The following is a 20,255-nucleotide window of genomic DNA, read 5'->3' on the forward strand; positions in this document are numbered from 1 at the left end:
ATTATATGTATAGATTTTATGTACATATAATCACACAGAAATTGCTGTGTGTTTTATATGGCAATCCTAATCTACCTATCTCTGTATTATGTTTAGCCTTATAGCTCTTATTTCCCTAATCAGTATGCAGAGTTCAGTTTATTCTTCCTCCCTTTCTTATTTCTAACTTCTCTCTCCAAAACTTGGCTTCCTTTGTTGTCCCCAATATATTTACTTCTTGTTCACTTCTAGAATGTAAAGAATACTGTGTCAGAACTGCTAATGCGTGTCTCTGTGAAAAGGAAGCTGTTGGACTTTGGCATTTGTTCCTTTTGTTTTTAGCCTGAGGCACCACCAGTGCCCTTGGTTAGCCCTCCCCTGCCTCCAGTGTAGGCATGTTAGTTATGGAAATAGGTTTGTGTTGTGTTCAGGGTTCCCTCCATCCTTATAGATTTTGTGTGTGTGTGTGTGTGTGTGTGTGTGTGTGAGAGAGAGAGAGACACACACACACACACACACACACACACTTCACATGGCCCCAGAATCCAATAGTGTATAGAACAATATATTCAGAAAAGTGTCATACACCACTCTGCTCTTTTTTATATATTTTTAAGGATTTTATTTATTTATTTTTAGAGAAAGGGGAAAGGAGGGAGAAAGAGAGGGAGAGAAACATCAGTGTGTGGTTGCCTCTTGTGCACCCGTTACTGGGGACCTGACCCACAACCCAGGCCCGTGCCCTGACTGAGAATCGAACCGGTGACCCTTTGGTTCACAGGCTGACACTCAGTCCACTGAGCCACACCAGCCAGGGCCCCCTACTTTTTTTACCCTTATCCCAGTAGGTAACCAATTTCATTAGTCTCTCCTTTATTCTTTTGGTGTTTCTTATTGCTTATACACACAGACAAATAGCATACTATGGATGCTCTTTTGCACTTTGCTTTTTTTACTTACTATAATGTATCCTAGAAATTACCTCAGCCCACAGAGGTCTTTTTTGTGTGTTTTTTGTTTTACGCTTGTGTAGTACTCCATTATGTGTGGGTACCAAATCCCCTATGATCACCTGGCTTCCGGTAGTTTGCAGTTACAAGCAATGCGGTAAGGAGTGTGAGGAGTAACCTAGTGTGTTGGGGGTGTATCTTCAGGGTGAACTCTTAGAAATGAGATGGCTAGGTGTATATGTAGTAGACTTGTTAGAGAATGCAAAATTCCTCTCAGTAGGAATCTCGCCAGTTTGCATTCTCCTTAGCAGTAAATGAGTTGTATTTCTCAGCCTCACAAACTGAGTGTGGTGGTATACTTTCTCAGCTTTGCTAATCTCATAGGTAAGAAATAGATTTTTTAAGTGGTGTATCATTAGTTTTAATTTGCATGTCTCATATCATGGAACTATGTATTTTAAAATTAAATTTAACTATATTTTTTTCATAGACGAAACTGCAAAGGAAATCCAAATTGCTTGGTTGGGATTGGTGAACACGTATGGTTAGGAGAAATAGATGAAAATAGTTTTCATAATATTGATGATCCCAATTGTGAGAGGAGAAAAAAGGTAAGCCATCCTTCCAAGGTGGTTTTATGTGGTGTCCCTATGTTCGTTCTGTGTGTTTGCGCCTCTGATCAGAAATCATTACTGACTTTGGGTAACCTATGCAGCTCTAAGATAAGTAGTGGACTTAAGACTCTGAACGGCTTGAACTGGAACAGTTCTTAATGGTCTGCTTTAAAATAGGTGGCACGTAACCCAGGAAACTTTTTGGCAACAGTTGTAGTTTAAATGCCGATTCTTTGACTAACAGTGTACGTTTTATTTTGAACTTTTTTTTAAGTCTCTTTAAAGGAGGTGGTAGGTCAATGGAACAAGCTCTTCCAGCGATACTGCTTTGCTTTCTTGAGCTTGTGTTTTTATATGTTCTACATTTTGCTTTTTATTTTGGTAAACATTAATGTTTCCTAATCATAAAGCCTGGCATTCACAAAACTGTCAGCTGCATAGATATTTTTTTCTGTTTAAAAAGAATGATTATTTGTAAGTTTCAGAAATTCTCAATCTTTGGAAAAAGTCACCCCCATCTCCCAGATCTGTAGGATAAAGAGGAACGTTCCTGGAAGTTTTACTTTGTCATTCTTCCGAATGTTGGCAGGGTAGGAATACAGCAAGTAAAAAACCTCTGTCCCCAAGTGCAAAACCGATAGAGCTCACTGTTGTAGGCTTAGATGTCAGTGGCTGCAGAAGACTAGACGGCTGCGAGACTAGCCGCGAGCCTGGTGCTCTCCTAACCTTTTCACTCCCGCAGTCCACCCAGACGGAGCTTTCATGGGGCGACGCCCTGCCCTCGGCCAAGAGAGGCTGAAGGTGCTGTGTTGTACCGTGCTGGTTGAGACAGTTTTGATGAATTTTTAATATGAAATTTAAAAAATAATGCTGTTTCTAATTTTTTTATTTACAGGAAGATTGGTTTTTCTGATGGTAAACTTTCTATTTTTGCAGAACTCATTTGTGGGTCTTACTAACCTCGGAGCTACTTGTTACGTCAACACATTTCTTCAAGTCTGGTTTCTCAACTTGGAGCTTCGGCAGGCGCTGTACTTATGTCAGAGTACCTGTAGCGACTACATGATGGGAGATGATATCCAGAAAGAGAAAGGTCAGTGGGGATGGTGTGGGCAGGGCTCACTTCCGAGTGTACTGCCAGCTAGGTCACTTCTGAACCAAACAAACAGAGGAAGAAAACTTATATCACCGGTTCCTTCCGTGCCAGGCATGGACCTAATCCTTTATAAACATTGTCAGGATTCAAAACCATTTTTCTTTTCGTCTGTATTTTTACCCTTTGTGTACAAAATGGCAAACATTCTTACGCTGTTTACAGTGACAGTTTCTCTAAGTGATACGCTGTGATTGTAGTCCCTTATTTCCTAGTGATCGATAAAAATCCGTCAGCAAAGCAGACAGGGTTACTCTTTTGCCTAGTTTGTTACATTGAAGTATTTATTAAAATAGGCTGATTTAGGCAATAATCTCTAAAATTAAGATTAAATTCACCAACTTTGGTAAAGTTAGCCACTAATGTGCAAATTTAGACACATTCAGTTTCAGACTGTTTCTACTGGAATTAGTTGTTTTATTTTTTATGATTTTATTTATTTGAGGAAAGGGGAAGGGAGGGAGAAAGAGAGGGAAAGAAACATCAGTGTGAGAGAGAACCATCCATTGGTCGCCTCTTGTACATGCCCCAGGCATGTGCCCTGACCAGGAATTGAATGAAGGCTACTTGGTTGTTTTCATGCCCAGAATGTGGCTTGTCATTCCTAGTTGACACTAGTTTGTTTTGAGAGCTTATTCTCTTTGAGCGGGTATATTCATGGAATAAATGAATTTCTCTTCCTCAAAGTTGGGGGGTTTGGGAGCGTGGAGGGAAGTGAGTGTCTAAGGTTGCGGAGGTTTGGGAGCTCCACGTTGGGGAGTTTTTGAGTCGCCTTCATCTGTGAATCCCGTGTTGGTTTTGTGATCCGACTGGGGCCCAGTGCTGATTAATGTCTTTGACTCGGAGTGAGGAAAGCTAGGGTTCGAAGCCCTGCGTCTGGCTGCCCTCCAGACAGCAGCAGTGTGCCAGAGTCTGGGTCCTTACCGGTGGCAGTCTCTGCTTCGCAGTGCTCAAACGTCCTTCAGGTTTTCTCCACAGAGCTTTACTTCTGGAGTTCTGGGTATTTAAATCTAGGTAAATAGCGTATTAAATATTTAAGGTAATAGTGTGTGTGAAGGAGGAGTCCTATAAGATGGGTCATTTAAAAAACTTTTGACATTGTTTTGCTGAAGTATAAGTTTACCTTTTAAATAACAAGTGAAAACTAAATTTCCATTTTATAAAATGGTGTGCCATGGCCAGAATTCTTTGGGTATTGTGGCTTTAATACATATCTTCAAGGAATTTTTAATGATTTTCTAAGCATGTACATTTTAGTATTTCACTAAAGTTCTTCCCCTTGTTCTCTAATAAGAGTGTTACATTTCTGGTGTTATCTTCACAGGCACAGTGTGGTCAGCGTGGTAGAAAGGGTTTATCTTGGGGACGGTGGGGTCTGTCTTCTCTCCCCAGCTCAGCCGCGTTTGTATTTTATGTATCAGAAAACCAGGGGGTGTGAGTTACTTAAGATCTCAAGGAGTGTCTAACCTGTAGAGTAAAAGTTGGAGCAGACACAGACTTATGTGAATGGCTTTGAACAGCCTGCAAAGCCCTGCACCCCAGGAAGTGAGATTTTTATCTTTATTTAGCAAATGAAATACTGATTTCCTGAAAGTCACAGTTTTGCTATTGGGTTAGCCAAAAGGCTGTTTACTTTTTTCCATGAAATAAAAGACACTTTAAAAAAAGATTTTATTTATTTATTTTCAGAGAGAGAGGAAGGGAGGGAGAAAGAGAGGGGGAGAAACATCCATGTTGGAGAGAAACATCAGTCATTTGCCTCCTGCACGTCCTCAGCTGGGGACCTGGCCTGCAACCCAGGGATGTGCTGACAGGGAATCAAAGGCAACCTTTCAGTTTGCAGGTCGACATTCAGTCCACCGAACCACACCAGTCAGGGCTAGAAGAAAAAATTTTCTCCAATAACTTTATTGATTTGGATACTTTGAGTATGTTGGCTGTCTTCCATTGGTATAATGTCAATTGCTGTCAGTTCATGTCTCTGTTTGATCTCTCTCAACTTCAACTGGTCTCCCTGACCATGGAGCGTCATCCAGAGAGAGACCTCCAGCAGAAAACTTTGCAAAGAAATATCCCATAATGTTTGTATTTTCTTCTATCTTCAGTATTCAAATAGCTGCACAAAAATTCACCAGTTTTGATTTTTTTTAAATGCATGCTGATATGACAGCTGTCACAATGCAATCTAACAAAATTGTTTTAGATGAAGGTAAAGACAACTAAGCACTACTAGAGCCATCGTATGGAAAAAAACAAGTGAACTTTTAGGTCAACCAATAGTAAAGAGATAAACCATCAGGGCCCAATCAGGAGACAGACACTGCTTAATAATTTGAACAGAGAAAGCATAGGGGATTAGTAACAGGAAATTAAAGTAATGGGGGAATTGGCCAGTAAGACTTAAACAGGGCTTGAAACAATATGGGAATGGCAGCCACTACTCCTGGGGCTGAGATCCAGACCCCTTGGGAGAGGGCACTGCCGAGGCTCAGCAGGTGCCCGAAGAGGTGCTCAGATGCCTCTGTGGGCGGGCGTGGGGTGGGTGGGTCTGCTGTAAACGCTTCAGGGAGGTGCTGGGCCTGGGAACCCCTTTGTAAAGTCCACCGAAGGGATGCGCAGAAGGTCATTCACAGGGTGGTCATTGCAGGGGAAGTGCCTCACCAGATGCATTCATTCCACGGTGAAGCTACAGGAGGTGCAGAAGGAAGCTCCTGCCGCTTGTCGGCTCCAGGAACCTGGAGTCCACAGGAGCCTTGCGAGAGGAGCAGCCGCACTGTCCTCTCCGGTGCCCCTACTGATAAAGCAGCCTTGCCCTGTCTGGCAAAGGAGACATAGTTGCAGAGCTCATCTCTGTTATCACAGAGCAGGCTGAGAGGGTGGATTTAGAGCTGAATGGTAATAAATTAATAACTGGCACAGAAGATAATAGTCAAGTCTTTTAAGGCCCCTGAGATTTACGCATCTGAGTTGCATACCTTCCCTCAACTCATTAAAATTTGTAACTCAAAAATTCTAGGATTCATAACAGCAAAATCTTCATTCAGGTTTGAATCTCTGTGCTTGAGATTCCTGTCCCTTGCACTGTTTGTGGCAAGTCCTCATAAATGAGATTTCATTAAAGTATTTGGTCATCTTACATGAATGGTAAATAAGGTTCTTATTTTCAGGGTGAATGTTTCAGCATGTTTTGACATTTTCTAAACTAGTCACAATTGCGATTGTTGTAATGTACATGTGCCCTCTTTTGCGGTGTGTCTGTAGACAGCTATGGCTGCCTCGTTACTTCCGAAGGACATGTGATTATTAATTTGTTTCTTTCGAAGTTTTAAAACTATTATAAAACACTATACAGTTTGGATGTAAGGGTATTTAATTATGTTTTCATGTGAAGATGAAATATATTTTAAAGAGTAGCAGTTTTTTAAAAATGAACATTTTTTTAAAATAGATTATGAGCCTCAAACAATTTGTGAGCATCTCCAGTATTTGTTTGCCTTGTTGCAAAACAGTAACAGACGATACATTGATCCATCAGGATTTGTTAAAGCCTTGGGCTTGGACACGGGGCAACAGCAGGTAAGAACCTTTTATTTATTTTTTAAATTTAAAAAGTATCCAAGCATTCCTTAGAATGTTTACAGAGGAAATGAAGTGGTTTCAAAAAAAATTTTTTTATTTTGAATTACAGTGTCTAGTTACTGTTCAGTTTATTATATACATTTTCCTTGATCCTATTTCTAAAAATTCTTATGTGGGCACAAACTGATTCAACATTACAGCCAAGTTCAAAGTACAGATAGTTTCGGGAATATTTAACTTACTACTGTCTGTAGCAGAAGTTGAAAAGCAAGATATGATTTTTCTGTTTATTAACCCACACTTGTGTTGTAGGATGCCCAAGAATTTTCAAAGCTCTTTATGTCTCTTTTGGAAGATACTTTGTCTAAACAAAAGAATCCAGATGTGCGGAACATTGTCCAACAGCAGTTCTGTGGGGAATATGCTTACGTAACTGTGTAAGTGTGTTCCAGCCTTTCAGAGATACACTGTATTCTAAGACAGTCACTCAGATGGTATCTAATTTTCAACTCAGTTCCAAGTTATAGCTTTAGTGGGTAATCATGGGACCTGAAATAGCTGTAGCAATACATTGCCATGGGAACATGTAAACAACTGACTTGATAATCACAGCAGAAGCCATCCAGGTGTTGGGAACTATGTCTGATTGAGCTCTTGCCATTTATTTTATGGCTGTGGTGTTAGCTGAGAGAGAGAGGAAGATTGGAGCCAGCTAGAATACTAAAGAGTAAATGTAAAACAACTCTAAAATGCTTACCTAATTATAAAATACATGGCCTCACCAATCACTTTCTGTATTTTATTTTATATAGATAGGTAGATAGTGTGAACATTTTCTGTGAAAGAGAACTGTGGTAATAAATGCTTCTATTCGTATTTCTAGGATGTAAGACAGGAGAACTTTCTTGTTTTTCCCGCTCTGATCTTACTTTTATCTATTTTGTTATAGTTGCAATCAGTGTGGCAGAGAGTCTAAGCTTTTATCAAAGTTCTATGAACTGGAGTTAAATATCCAAGGCCACAAACAATTAACAGATTGTATCTCGGAATTTTTGAAGGTATTCAATTTTGGTGTATATGTTGTTTTACTCATTAGTAGTTAAATGCTATTTGGAATAGCTTTTGTAAATTTAATGGATAAATTTGTTCGACATTTTCTGTATGTGAAGTGTCTCTGTGTATGTAACGATCTAGAAGAAACTATAAATTGTAAAGTATCGAAGCAGGCTGCATCTTAAAATAATTTCTGGCTACTTCAGGTTAACTGTATTTTGTATGTGGAGCTGTGTACCTGTGATATCTTACTATGTGACTGGGGACGGTGGAGTGTTAAGGAGTCTAAGCTGTACTGTAGGGTTCATGAGAATGAGAATGTGTTGAGTGTAGATTAGCTTTTACGTCAGTGTGGTTATTCTTCAGCCCTGCCACTCCGTATTTCTGCTTTCTGTGTATTTATGTAATGATGGAATTGGTTTCTTTTTGTTCTGAGTGCAAAAGCTGCTAAAAGGAAACCTTTGTTACCAAGGAGGAATAGACACACAACCTAGTAGACGAGCTTATTGTAAAGCTTTCTTTCTTTTTTTTTTTTAAGGTTTTATTTATTTATCTTTTAGAGGGGAAGGGAAGGAGAGAAGGAGAGAAACATCAGTGTATGGTTGCCTCTCGTGAGTCTTCTGCTGGGAGCTGGCCTGCAACCCAGGCATGTGCCCTGACTGGGAATCGAACCGCGATTGTGTGGTTCGCAGGCCCAGGCTCAATCCACTGAGCTACATCAGCCAGGGCTTATAAAGCTTTCTTAAAGTATTTTTGTACTTTTCCTACTCCTTTGGCACAACCATTGGCCCTTGGAAGTACTTGTTTATTGATTTCATTCAGCCACATATTGATTGAGTGGTTACCGTGTTCAGGCTCTGTTTCAGCTGTGGGGGATCACCATAATGACCAAAGCAGACAGGCCATTTTTGCCTTTAAGGAGTTTGTAGTGTAATGAGGTCGGGCCCAGGGAGGTTCAGTAAAATAAATGTAAGTAAATGTATAGAATGTCAACTACAGCAAGTGCTACGGAGAAAACTAAAGCAAGAAAGAAGGGTGGAGGTGGGAGGGGTGAGCGTGAGGTTGGGTGCAATTAGAAATACAATGATAGAAGGTGCTAGAGTGAGCTAGGCAAGAATCTGGAGTAGAGTATATTTTAGGTGGGTGGAGTTCAGTGCGACTGAGTGGCCAAACAGGGGAGAATGCCGAGATGAAGGTGTAGAGCTGACTGAGGACTGTTTCCCACGGGGCCTGGTAGACCTCCGTCAGGAGTCTGACTTTTACTCTGAGTGAGGAGAGATGCTTTTGGAGAGCTGAGCATAGAGCACAGGCGTGGTGTTGGCATTCCACTCTGGGTGCTGTGTTGAGAACAGGCCGGTGGTGGGGCAGGGGCAAGCAGGAGTTGATGGGGGCTGGGACCAAGGGTTAGCTGAAGAGGTGATAAGATGCATTTGGGCTTTAGATATATTTTCCAAGTAGAGCCGATAAAATTTGCGGATTGGGTACAGAGGGAAAGAGAGGCATCAGGGATTACTGGGGTTGGCCTGAGCAGCTGGAAAAATGGAGTCCCCAGAACTGAGATGTGAAGGACTGTGGGAGAAGCAGGTTGGGGAGAGGATTTAGAAGTTTGCACTGGGACTTGTTGCGTTTGAGACGTACATAGTTGAGGGAGAAGTCTGGGCTGGATAAAATCACCAAGGCATGAGAGAGACAAGGACTAAAGACTGAGCCCTGGGACATTCGAACCTTCAGAAATCAGGGAGGAAATCAGGCAAAGGATGCTGAGGAGGAGGACTTGCCAGTGGGTTAAGAGGAAAACAGGTGAGTGTGGTACCTTGGCCCCAAGTAAATAAAGTGGTGGTGCCAGTGTTGCATGACTTACGGTAATTGAGACCAGAAAGCTGTGACAGACCCAAAAAGGAGAAATGGAAAAAAGAAACCACCATTAGCCATGACACTGAAATGTCCTGCACCCTTTCAGCTTTCTCTCGTGAATGTGGTTCAGGAATTTTAATCTTGTGTGAATGTGTGTAAGTTTATATGTATACAATTTTGTATTCTGATGCCCAGGGGTAGTTTGCACCTGGTTTCACCGTTTTTAAATTAATTATGCTGCATTGAAATACATGTGATATTTCTTATTAAAAGTCACTTCATTCCAATTCTGAAAAGTGGGATTATCAGGACCGAGGACCCCAAACAAGTGTTTTAAAAATTATACCTTTCGGGAAGGGGCACATCAATTTCAAATCACTGTATACAAATTAATAATGTCACTGCTAAGCGGTTCCTTTTATCTTACGTGTCCTCTACTGTTTACAGTAGCTTGATTTTTTTAAACAGCCTGAGTGGGAACTATTAAATAAAGTAAAATTACGCTTTACATCAGAGACTTGATCACTTTTTAAAAATCTTTCCATCTCCCAATTTTAAAAATACGGTATCTTACTCCTTATCAGGAGGAAAGATTAGAAGGAGACAATCGATACTTTTGTGAAAACTGTCAGAGTAAACAGAATGCGACGAGGAAGATCCGCCTCCTGAGTCTCCCCTGCACTCTGAACCTGCAGCTGATGCGCTTCGTCTTTGACAGGTGAGTATGTGCAGGCAGTGGTGTGCACTGCTCGGTGAGGACTCGTAGGTGCAGATTCTGCCCCACCAGACGAGATAATAAAATGCTTGTACTTGGAAATGCTAGATTTGAGGATGAAAGTTACGGATGGGGCTTGTCATTTTGAAATGTCAGTATTTCATGATTTTATCACAAAGTTCTTAAAGAAGCCGGCTATATAAAGTTGAGAACTAGAACAGTAAGTAGTCCTTATTTTTTATTCTAAGAAATTATTTTAAAATGCAAAGGAAAAGCCGACGTTTAGGTAGGCGCTGAACTACCTTGAGACTCTGTATTGTATCGGGGAAATGTTCTACTCATTATGGGGCCCCACCCCCACAGGGATGCATACAAATAAAAGGAGGCAAGGCCCACATGTATGCATTTCTCCTATAAAAAAGGCAGGAGCACCTCTGGTTTTCTCTTGTGATTAAATTAAAACCTCTGGAAGTAAGTAACAGTTCCGATTCATACCTTTTAAGCATTTGATTTATATTGCCCAGTTCTAAGACTGTATTGTGTTTACTTAAAATCATACCGTTTTTTTAAGCAAGATTGCTAAATGAAATCTACCTGGCTACTGTTGAGTTTATTAAGATAGCTGGCAGAGCTTATACATTGTTTTATGATTGTTTTAAATCTAAATATAATTGGCTTTCCTCTTGGTTAGGCAAACTGGACATAAGAAAAAGCTGAACACCTACATCGGCTTCTCAGAGATTTTGGACATGGAGCCGTATGTGGAGCACAAAGGTAACTGACTGAGCAGCGGTGGTTACCATGCGAGCGGGGATGGTTGCCGTGCGCGGGCAGTGTAACCGCGGTTCTGCTTCTGACGGATGCAGATCGTGCTGCTGCGTTTTCTGCCTGATCCCTGGGAACGAAGGCTTTCTAGGGGGGCCAGGCTCTTACTTCCATTTCTGTGAGTAAGTACATAACAAAGATTAGACTCATTAATATCTGCATAATTAGGGGTGTAAAAGAATAAAATAGGAGAAAAAGATCTACCACTGTTCCCAAACCCACACTTGCCACCTTAGCGTCAGTACCAGGTCTGCAGTTCCTTACAAGAGTCTCCAAGCTGCCTCCGTTCGTGTCTTTTTTCTTTTAATATTTCATCAAAAACATCAGGTGGCTTAATTCCAATATGTATATTGTAATTCTTCTAATTCTTCTTATCCATTACCATTGGTAAGTTCTAGGATGCTATGAGATAGTTTCAGTAAGAAATAACTTGCCACTTTTTCTTTCTGTAGTCTCTACCTCACTACACAGGCCGATTCTTATCAGAGGGAGCAAACATCTTGCCCTTACTCGAAGGACTGTTTCACTTTTTTAAAATTAATTGTGCTGCTTATGAAAGTTTTGATGTAGAAATTATGTAGTAAGCTCTGTCTCTTTCCATAAAAAAGGTTCTGGAGGCAGCTTACAACAGAAACAAGACATAAAATAAAACCTTAAAAGAAATGACTGGGACCCCCTGGCTGGCATGGCTTGGTGAATTGAGTGCGGGCCTGCGAACCAGGGGATCGAAGTTCGATTCCCGATCGATTCCCAATCCAATTCCTGATCGGGGCACATGCCTGGGTTTCGGGCCAGTTCCCAGCAGGGAACGCACGAGAGGCAACCATACTTTGATGTTTCTCTCCCTTTCTCCTTCCCTTCCCCTCTAAAGATAAATAAATAAAATCTTTAAAAAAAATGACTGGGGAGGTTGGGGAGCAATGTGTTAAATACATAAGCTTTAAAATGTTTGATACTGTATCAGTACTGGGCTTTAAAATGTGCACCTCCCCGGAAGAAGGAAACTGCTGTCTGTAGATGCTGCTGCTGGGCTTCATTACTGTTGAATTTGGCTGAACAAGTAAACCTAACTGTAACTCACTTTATGGAGTAGTTTTCTTCTTGCTTCCTTTGTTCCAGTAACTGTTCAAAATTAGACGTGTTTGCTAGTTAAGTGGGTTTTGGGGAGCTGGAAATTTAGGAGCTATAAAATCAGCATGTTTCTTGACTCCTCTGTATGGTTTTGAATAGTTTTTTTGTGATTAAATTTGTTACATGTTTGTCCTATTTATACTGCAAAGAAAATGGAGGATATTTATCAAATAGACTTTGATAGGTCCAAAAAACCCAGCAGAAATATTTAATTTTAGTGTTTTGTTTACTAAAGATAATAGTAAACAAAATAGTAGTTAAAGATAAACTCTTAATTTTTAAATAGAGAAATAAAAGTTGGCTCTAGAATTATTAGCTAAAACTGGTAGAAAATTAGTCCAGTAGTTTGTAGTTATAGGCGTGCCTTTCACGGGCTGTTGTAATGTCTGCTATGCAAATGGACTGCTGCCTTATAGAGGTAGAAAACGAAACGGTTTTGTTGTAATTGCATAGGGTGCATTCTGGATAATTTGGCAGATTCAGAAAGCATAAAGAGGAGAAAAGGCACCTGCAGTTCTATCACCCAGATAAGCAGTATTTACATTTTCTGATATTCTTATTTGTATGTGTCTGCACACACATATCCACACAACACTGAAGAGACGTGTCTGAAAGATTGTCTGTTTTTAGAAGGAGAGTTGACTTCTTTCTTTAAATAGTTAGCTCGCAGGGTTCTCAGTGAGCTCTGAGGACCCCAGACTGGTGGGTCCTCATTCTTCGAACAGTTAGCACCTGAGCAGCTGAGCTCCTGCTGTGTTTCTTGGGGAGTTTAACATCCCTGTGGACCACTTTGAGAGTGTGGTGAATGAACAAAATTCATAGAATTTTAAAATAAAGCACTTATATTTAAATATAGCTATTGAAATACTAAAACAAATCTGTGATTCAGTAATAGAGGTGCACTTTAAAGAACAGGCTCCAGTGGCGGATCAGAATGACCGTAATTCTTAAGATGATGAGTTTAGTACCTTTTACCAGCAACAGTGGTGACCTGATAGGAAGCTTATAGCATCCACTGGTCATAAAATCATAGTTACTGCCAGTACATCTGGGGTTTATGGTCATCGTTAACAATTTAGGAAATACAGTTAAGAACTCCTGTTGTAGGTGAGTTAATGCACTTTAAGAATATTTTAAAATATTTTCATTTTACCCAATATGGTAAATTATTTTCAGTTGGGGAGGGACAGGTGGGTTTTGGTCCCCCTGTTAATCTGCATTACTGTGTCCCCTCCTGAGCGTCAGTCAATTCCGGTGTGCCCTCCGTGCCTGAAAGAGGGTCCATCGTGTTTGCTATCTGCTGAACGAGTGATTGGTTACACCTCGAGACTCACTCCTTACAGTTCAAAGGAAATTACAGTGATGAAATAGTCAAAGATACGTGAAAAGATTTTTACTACAAAGATAGTAATTATTTTTTATAATGTCCCTAAAATGCTACCAGTTAAAATGTTCAACAGGATGGGGGATGTCCAATATAATGTGGTACTTGAGTTAGCCCTTATACATAATTTTTAGAAGAATATTTAATGATGTGGAAAGATGTTAATGATATATTTGTTAGAAGAAAACCTGCAGGTTTCGATATTAACAGTCGTTATGACTGTTGTGGGATTGCTAATGAATTATTTTCTAATTTTGAATAATAAAACGTAGTAGAAGTGATCTTTTCTGATGTGTATATTATTTCCTCCTTATAATTGACTTAAGTTTAGAATCTTCAGAAGATTTTATTCAAACTTTAAAACACTTTGTTTTATCTTAAAATGTAAATGTTCATTCATTTGCTGGTATTTTTCTGTATGGATAAAGCCTTCTCTTATATAAACCACTGACATAATGTACAGGCTGTGATTTGTAGGCTTTGTTTGGTCAGAGTGGGGCAGGAACTTAGCCATTGCTAAGTAGCTCATTCAGTTAGAGTGTCTTCCTGACATTCCAAGGTTGCTGGTTCCATTCCCAGTTAGGGCACATACAAGAATCGACCGATGAATGCATGAATAAGTGAAACAATAAATCATTGTTTCCCCCCTCCCCTCTTCTTCTCTCTTTAAAATCAATAAATACAAAAAAATTAAAAAATAGAGTAGGAATTTAAAATGCTTATGAAAAAATCTGAGTGCGGCCCTGGCTGGCGTAGCTCAGTGGATTGAACGCGGGCCTGTGAACCATACGATCGCAGTTCGATTCCCAGTCAGGGCACATGCCTGGGTTGCAGGCCAGTTCCCAGCAGGGGACTCACAAGAGGCAACCATACATTGATATTTCTCTCCTTCCCTTTCCCTCTAAAAATAAATTAAATCTTAAAAAAAAAAAGAAATCTGAGTGTAGAGTTATTCTAGATTTTTGCTTTTAAAGACTTTATTTATTTATTTTTAGAAAGAGGGGACAGGAAAGAGAAAGAAAAGGAGAGGGAGAGAAACATCAATGTGTGGTTGCCTCTCATGCTCCCCCTGCTGGGGACCTGGTCCACAACCCAGACATGTGCCGGGACAGGGAATCGAACCAGCGACCCTTTGATTCACAGGTTGGCACTCATTCCACTGAGCCACATCAGCTGGGGCTTATTCTAGATTTTTAATGTTTTCTGCCCTGTCATTTCCAATTGTCTTGCCTACACATATTTTAGAGGTAGGTTTTCTTAATGACTTACCTTCCGTTTTTTTCTAAAACATTTCTTTTTGTATAAACAATAGATTTTTACTTTTGCACTCATTTCTCAGGGTGCATAATTAACTTTTGTAACAAGTTGGAGAATATGAACAGAATTTTCCGAAGTGTATGACTCAGCCCGTTCCTGCGGAAAGGCAAAGTGTGATACAGAGTAGCTTTGTAACCTGAGTACCCAGAATGCCATTGCTTCCCACCTGTATATTTTACTGAGGGAATGGAGAGCTGATAATAGTGAGTGCTTGAGCAGCCTTCTACATTATTTCATACGCTTAATTTTTTTAAAATCTTGAGTGGTATGTTTTGAATGCTGTCATGCATGTAGAACTATATTCATTTATAAGCCAGGCTCAGGATCCCAGAAGAAATATTGTTATCCAAACTCTTTTTCACTTTCTCCCTTTCTCCTTCTCTAGGTGGGTCCTACGTGTATGAGCTCAGTGCAGTCCTCATACACAGAGGAGTGAGTGCCTATTCTGGCCACTACATTGCCCATGTGAAGGATCCACAGTCTGGCGAGTGGTACAAGTTTAATGACGAAGACATAGAAAAGATGGAGGGGAAGAAATTACAACTAGGGATTGAGGAAGATCTAGGTAAAACCTTTAAGTTGTGAGTGCCCTTTTCAAATATAAATCTTTTTTTTTTTACTGGAAGTATTTGTGATGAATAATTATGGCCCAAGATGGTTATGGACTATCAAGGGTATTTGCATTTCTTAAACACACGAAATCTCTGAACCTCTTTTTTATTAACAATGCTTGAAATTTTAAAAAGAAATGATATTGCTCCAGAGGTATTTTCCAATATGTCTTGTCCGAAGGCAAGCATTTAATTTTCAGTTACCTGGTTTACTGTGGGAGAGAATGGTGAGTATTCAGCTGAAAATGAATAGTAGATTTAACATAGTAGGATGTGTTGTCCCTTTTGCTGGGTCAGGACGTTTATTTTGGGAAATGACTATAGCAGGGGAACTTTGATCGAAGAACGGAGTCTGTTGCTCCCTGTTAAGTATCTTGCCCCATCTCCGGGAAGGAAGCTTTTTGCCATTTTGTAGCCAGGAGATCTGCCTTAAAAAGAAGTTCCTGCAATAGTATCCAATAGGAAGCTCTCACCACCTTGGTTTTCTTAGGCCAAGATACACATTCATTCCCTGAAGGAGTGAATGGTACTTCCAGTAGGAGACGCCTGGGCTGAAGTTTCCGTCACTTTCTTGGCCATGTTTGTCACTTTGGGGTGAAGTTTGGACTGTGGGGTCTAAACACAAGGACCTGGGAGTAAGCCTGTGTCTCCTGCCAACTGTTCTTTGTCAGTGGGTCCGAATCCCTTTCTTTCCAGGGTGTCAGGGGGAGGCCTGTCAGTTGGGGGTGGCTTTCGAGACACATGGGTCATCTTTCTCCAGGGACTCATGTGGTGACTCTGCTCTGGCCATACAGTGTCCTTTACTTTTAAATCACACTTAGTTGCTCGCGGTGTTGCTCCAACTTTATACTCAAGTTCTTAACATTTGCTTGTATTTTTTCTTATTGTGATAGTCTTACTAGGAATGAATTGCCATGTAGCTTTAGATTGTACGTCATTTAATTTTCGTTTTATTTGACTGTTCTTTATTGAAGTGTGTTTGATTTATTTTTAGTCAGAGAATGGTAGGATTAAAAGCATTGTTCAGGCTGTCCTACCTTCTACATATAGGTAATTCTAAATTTTAAAATAGTTCAAGATAAAGGGATTCCACACCTATTGGGATCCCATTCCAGTGTTTTAATAACCTTATTATATGCAGGTTACAGTGTAGCTTTCATTTGTTGTTTTTACCAAAAATAGAAAATACTAATTCGTTAAATTTCATTGTCATTCATTACTGGATTCTATTGTGAATTTTAATGAATTGTTTTATCTTCTGTCTTATACGGAGTAATGAACATCTTAAATCTTAATACTTTTTAGTTACAAATTACCAACCTCCTCTTTGCTGTGCATGCTCTGAGATTTTTAAGCCCCTGTGACAGTGGTCCTCAAAGTTTTTTGGATACGTATTCTCCCTAAGAACATGGAGTAAATTTGTATTCCTTTCCACATTTTAAAGTCCAACATTTTTAGTCAAATTTCAGTAGCTCTGAATAAAGTATTTTCTGACATATTATAAACAGTAAAACTGCAAGATCAGTCTTTTAAGAGAATCCAAGTGAAGTGAAGTAACATGGAGACTTCATACTCGTTTCATTCTTGTTACAGATAAGTAAACTGGTGGGTTGTTTTATAAAAGACATTTTTAGTGCTTCCCTATTATCGTGTACTAGTACATCTGTTAAACTGATCCTAAGAATTTTATTCTGTGCAGTATACTGTTTTCTATAACCAACCATAAAGCTCAATCGTTAAAAAGTTCTGGATTGAACTTTGTAAAACTTACAAATATTATGACATAATTAAACCAATTTAAGTACGTTATAAATTTTAAAAATTAAACACAAAGAAAAAACTTACTGTAAATACATCTTTTAATGACATGGGTGAGATTTTTTTTTGTCGCTGGGTCAGAGGGTCACATCCTTTATAAAAGTGGGAGATAGATGGCTGAGAACGGGGAGGTGGAAGCTGCCGATGACCCTCCGATTTGAGGCAGGTCCGTTTTGAGAAAAGTACACAGTGAGTCGAAGCTCTGGTGGTTGATTTCCTCAGAACTGTCCGTGGTCATGTCCCCCTTGGAATGTGACTTTGCGGTAGATGCTCAAGCCCAGTTTGAAGATCATGTTCATGGGGTATGAACATGTTCATGTTCATGGACTTCCCACATAGAACACTAGTGTTTTTATTTACTCCTTAGTTCTTCCTGCTCGCTAGTGTTTCCTTTTTTTGTTTTAATGTGCCATTTTATTTCTTTGGACAATTAAATTAAGTCTGAATTTATTTTTATACTTTAAAACCAACATTAAAATAAAACTCAGAGTAGTAGTTCTTTCCCCCCAGAAGGCTGTCCTCAGGAAAAACAGTACTTTGGTGTCAGTTTTTAACAATGGAATATGGCAGGCAAGGGGGTGGGTAGTAAACTGTTTGAAGATTCAACCTCTGTAGAGCCTGCTAAATTTGTGCTGTCTTTTCATGTTTTAGATCCATGTTAAAGTATCTTGGATGTATATCTTAGGAATTGTTTTCTATTCCTGTGTTCCTCCCCACCCCCCCATAAAATAATGAACAAACTGGACATTCTAATTTAGCCATCTTCTATTTCCTTATCTCAGCAGAACCTTCTAAGTCCCAGACACGTAAACCCAAGTGTGGCAAAGGGACTCACTGTTCTCGAAATGCGTACATGTTGGTGTATAGGCTACAAATGCAAGAAAAACCCAATGCAACTGTTCAGGTACCAGGTAAGCAATTTTCCAGGACGCATAAGGCAAATACTTTAAACTGCTATGCTCAAAGATCAATGACAAGAACAGATATTGAAAGTAGATGTAATCACAGCTTTTGCTTTAGTGAGGGGTTTTTTTCTTTTTAAGTTTTTTTTCAAAGACTTCAATTCTTTGTTTTTAGAGAAAGGGGGAGGGAGGGAGAAAGAGAGGGAGAGAAACATCAGTGTGTGGTTGCCTCTCACGTGGCCCGCAACCCAGGCATGTGTCCTGACTGGGAATCGAACTGGCGACCCTTTGCTTCACAGCCTGCCCTCAATCCACTGAGCTACACCAGCCAGGGCTTTAATGAGTTTTTAAATTAAAGACCATTTTGTTTATTTTTTTACATTATTTTTATTGTATTTTTTCCATTACTATATTACCCTCCCTATACCTTCTTCCAGCTCTACTCGTCCCCTGGTCCTCTAAAGTAGTGAATAAATAAAGTCTTTAAAAAAAAAATTAAAGGCACCTTTAACAGAACTATTCCACTGAACCTCCTTACTCCCCACCAAGAAAAGCAAGGCAGTTTTTAAAAATCCTTTAGGTAATCAAGGCATATATTTAGAGTAATTTGGTTTTATTTTGTTTAATTTGTGAAGTATTTGTGGGTTTAAGCCAGTTATTTGTAAATTTTGGAGATTTTAAAAAAGAAGGAAGCATTGCTACTGGCCTGAGGCATTCTTTCGTTGCCCTTCTACCTAGTGCTGTTCTGTGCCCTTAAGTGCCATCTGTTTTGAAGTTGTTGCTGAACCATTTGATGGCTCAGGTTGGCTGATGCTGTCGTGGACATCCAGGTGGGGGGCTGGCATTCAGTGTCCGTCTTCAGTTTTACTCTTGCCTTCAGTTTGGGGTCTCTAACAGAAAAGGACACCTTAGTAGGAAGCTGCCACCAAAATCTCAGCTCGTGTTTGATACAATTTATAGGCCAGCGCGGTTCTATGTCTGGAAACTGGATAAAGCTGTTCTTTTTTTTTTTTTCTTTTTTCTGCTTTGAATAGCCTTCCTTCAAGAGCTGGTAGACCGGGATAACTCCAAGTTTGAGGAGTGGTGCGTTGAAATGGCCGAGATGCGCAAGCAGAGTGTGGACAAAGGCAAAGCAAAGCACGAAGAGGTTAAGGAGCTGTACCAAAGGTTACCTGCTGGAGCTGGTCTGTAAGATATTCTGGGACAGCACTGTTGCCATTGAGTTCCTTGTTTCTTTTATGTTCACAAACGTGTACGAACTAACTTTCCCTTCCCTGCCTTCTAACCCACTAATGCCCGCTTACACACTATAAAATTGCGATGTAAACCAGCAACAACTTGATGTGTAGCCTTCCATTTAACTCTCATTATCATGTACTTTGAAAAATGGGAAGCTCTTAATGAATTAACAAGGTTTAGGTCAGCGCTCTGCATATAGGACTCTTACAGTAGATATTTCTATTTTGTGAGATATTAACTTGTCCTTGAAGAAAAGTCTGATCGGGTGCCCATGGATGCGGCTGACCTGTTCTGTTTTCCTGTGTAATCTGTGCCCTCGCAGCTTTAACAGACTTTGTTTTCTATGAGCACTACGTTCTATGGTACTGTTAGATTTTGAAATTTCATACCAAACCTGATGCTGAGACTGGGAAAGCATTCTGCTGACCTCTGATTTCTTAAGAATTGTCCCACATAATCCAGCTTATCCCTTTAATGTATATGTTAATACAAGATTACCTAGTGCCTCAAAAAGGAAACAACTTTTTAAGGCTGATAAGCCATTTGTAATGATACGCTGTCTTCGTCATTTCACAGACATGAATGCCCCCCATGCCCAATTTCTACTTGAGAGGCAACTTGGTCCTCACTTTAGAAAATAAATATTCAAGCGTACTTGTGGTTTTTATCTTTTTGATCATCTTAATTTTCTATTACTGCTATAACCTTAAACAAAAGAATATAAATTGCTCAATCTGGAGGAATACCTCTTAAAAGTTCTTTCTAAATGACATCTTAATCTGATTTTGACCTTTCTTTGTAATCTGTTACTGTCACTCTGTCCCAAGGGTTGGGATTGTCCTAAAAAATTAAGACTGAACTTAATTTTACTGCGTATGATTTGGAAATGAACATGTGATTCAAAGTTCTAAATTCATTCATCGAAGTTGGGACCTGGAAATCTGTTTTTTGAAACTTAGTCTCCATGATTCACTGGACAAGATAAAAGGACTGACTGAATCTGGAGTAAAATGCCGTTTGGAACTGCACGGTCCGGAGATGTTCCGTGTCAGGCCAGCACCCGCGTGCGGCCTCTCTCTGCTGTTTCATTCGGTCTGTGAGAACTGCGCGCATGTTTTTAGAATATAGCTC

General features: G+C 39.9%; 1 protein-coding gene across 7 annotated transcripts in view; it reads left to right on the forward strand.

Moving 5' to 3' along the window:
- USP48 (ubiquitin specific peptidase 48) overlaps window positions 1-20,255 on the forward strand; it is a 69,680-nt gene that overhangs the window by 13,913 nt on the left and 35,512 nt on the right. For 3 of the 7 annotated variants that reach the window (XM_037033021.1, XM_037033025.1, XM_037033022.1), the window contains exons 2-11: window positions 1,420-1,540; window positions 2,480-2,636; window positions 6,145-6,272; window positions 6,588-6,712; window positions 7,225-7,333; window positions 9,767-9,900; window positions 10,589-10,671; window positions 14,940-15,119; window positions 17,766-17,894; window positions 18,920-19,069. In XM_037033021.1, the coding sequence (XP_036888916.1) occupies window positions 1,420-1,540; window positions 2,480-2,636; window positions 6,145-6,272; window positions 6,588-6,712; window positions 7,225-7,333; window positions 9,767-9,900; window positions 10,589-10,671; window positions 14,940-15,119; window positions 17,766-17,894; window positions 18,920-19,069 (1,316 nt within the window). Of the gene's footprint in view, window positions 1-1,419; window positions 1,541-2,477; window positions 2,637-6,144; window positions 6,273-6,587; window positions 6,713-7,224; window positions 7,334-9,766; window positions 9,901-10,588; window positions 10,672-14,939; window positions 15,120-17,765; window positions 17,895-18,919; window positions 19,070-20,255 lie in introns of those variants that run through there. The other 4 variants (XM_037033023.1, XM_037033024.1, XM_037033027.1 and 1 more) reach the window with 2 other exon arrangements.

This window comes from Sturnira hondurensis, unplaced genomic scaffold (assembly GCF_014824575.4).
Source record: "Sturnira hondurensis isolate 20B ecotype Veracruz unplaced genomic scaffold, ASM1482457v3 Scaffold0021555, whole genome shotgun sequence".
NCBI lineage: Eukaryota > Metazoa > Chordata > Mammalia > Chiroptera > Phyllostomidae > Sturnira > Sturnira hondurensis.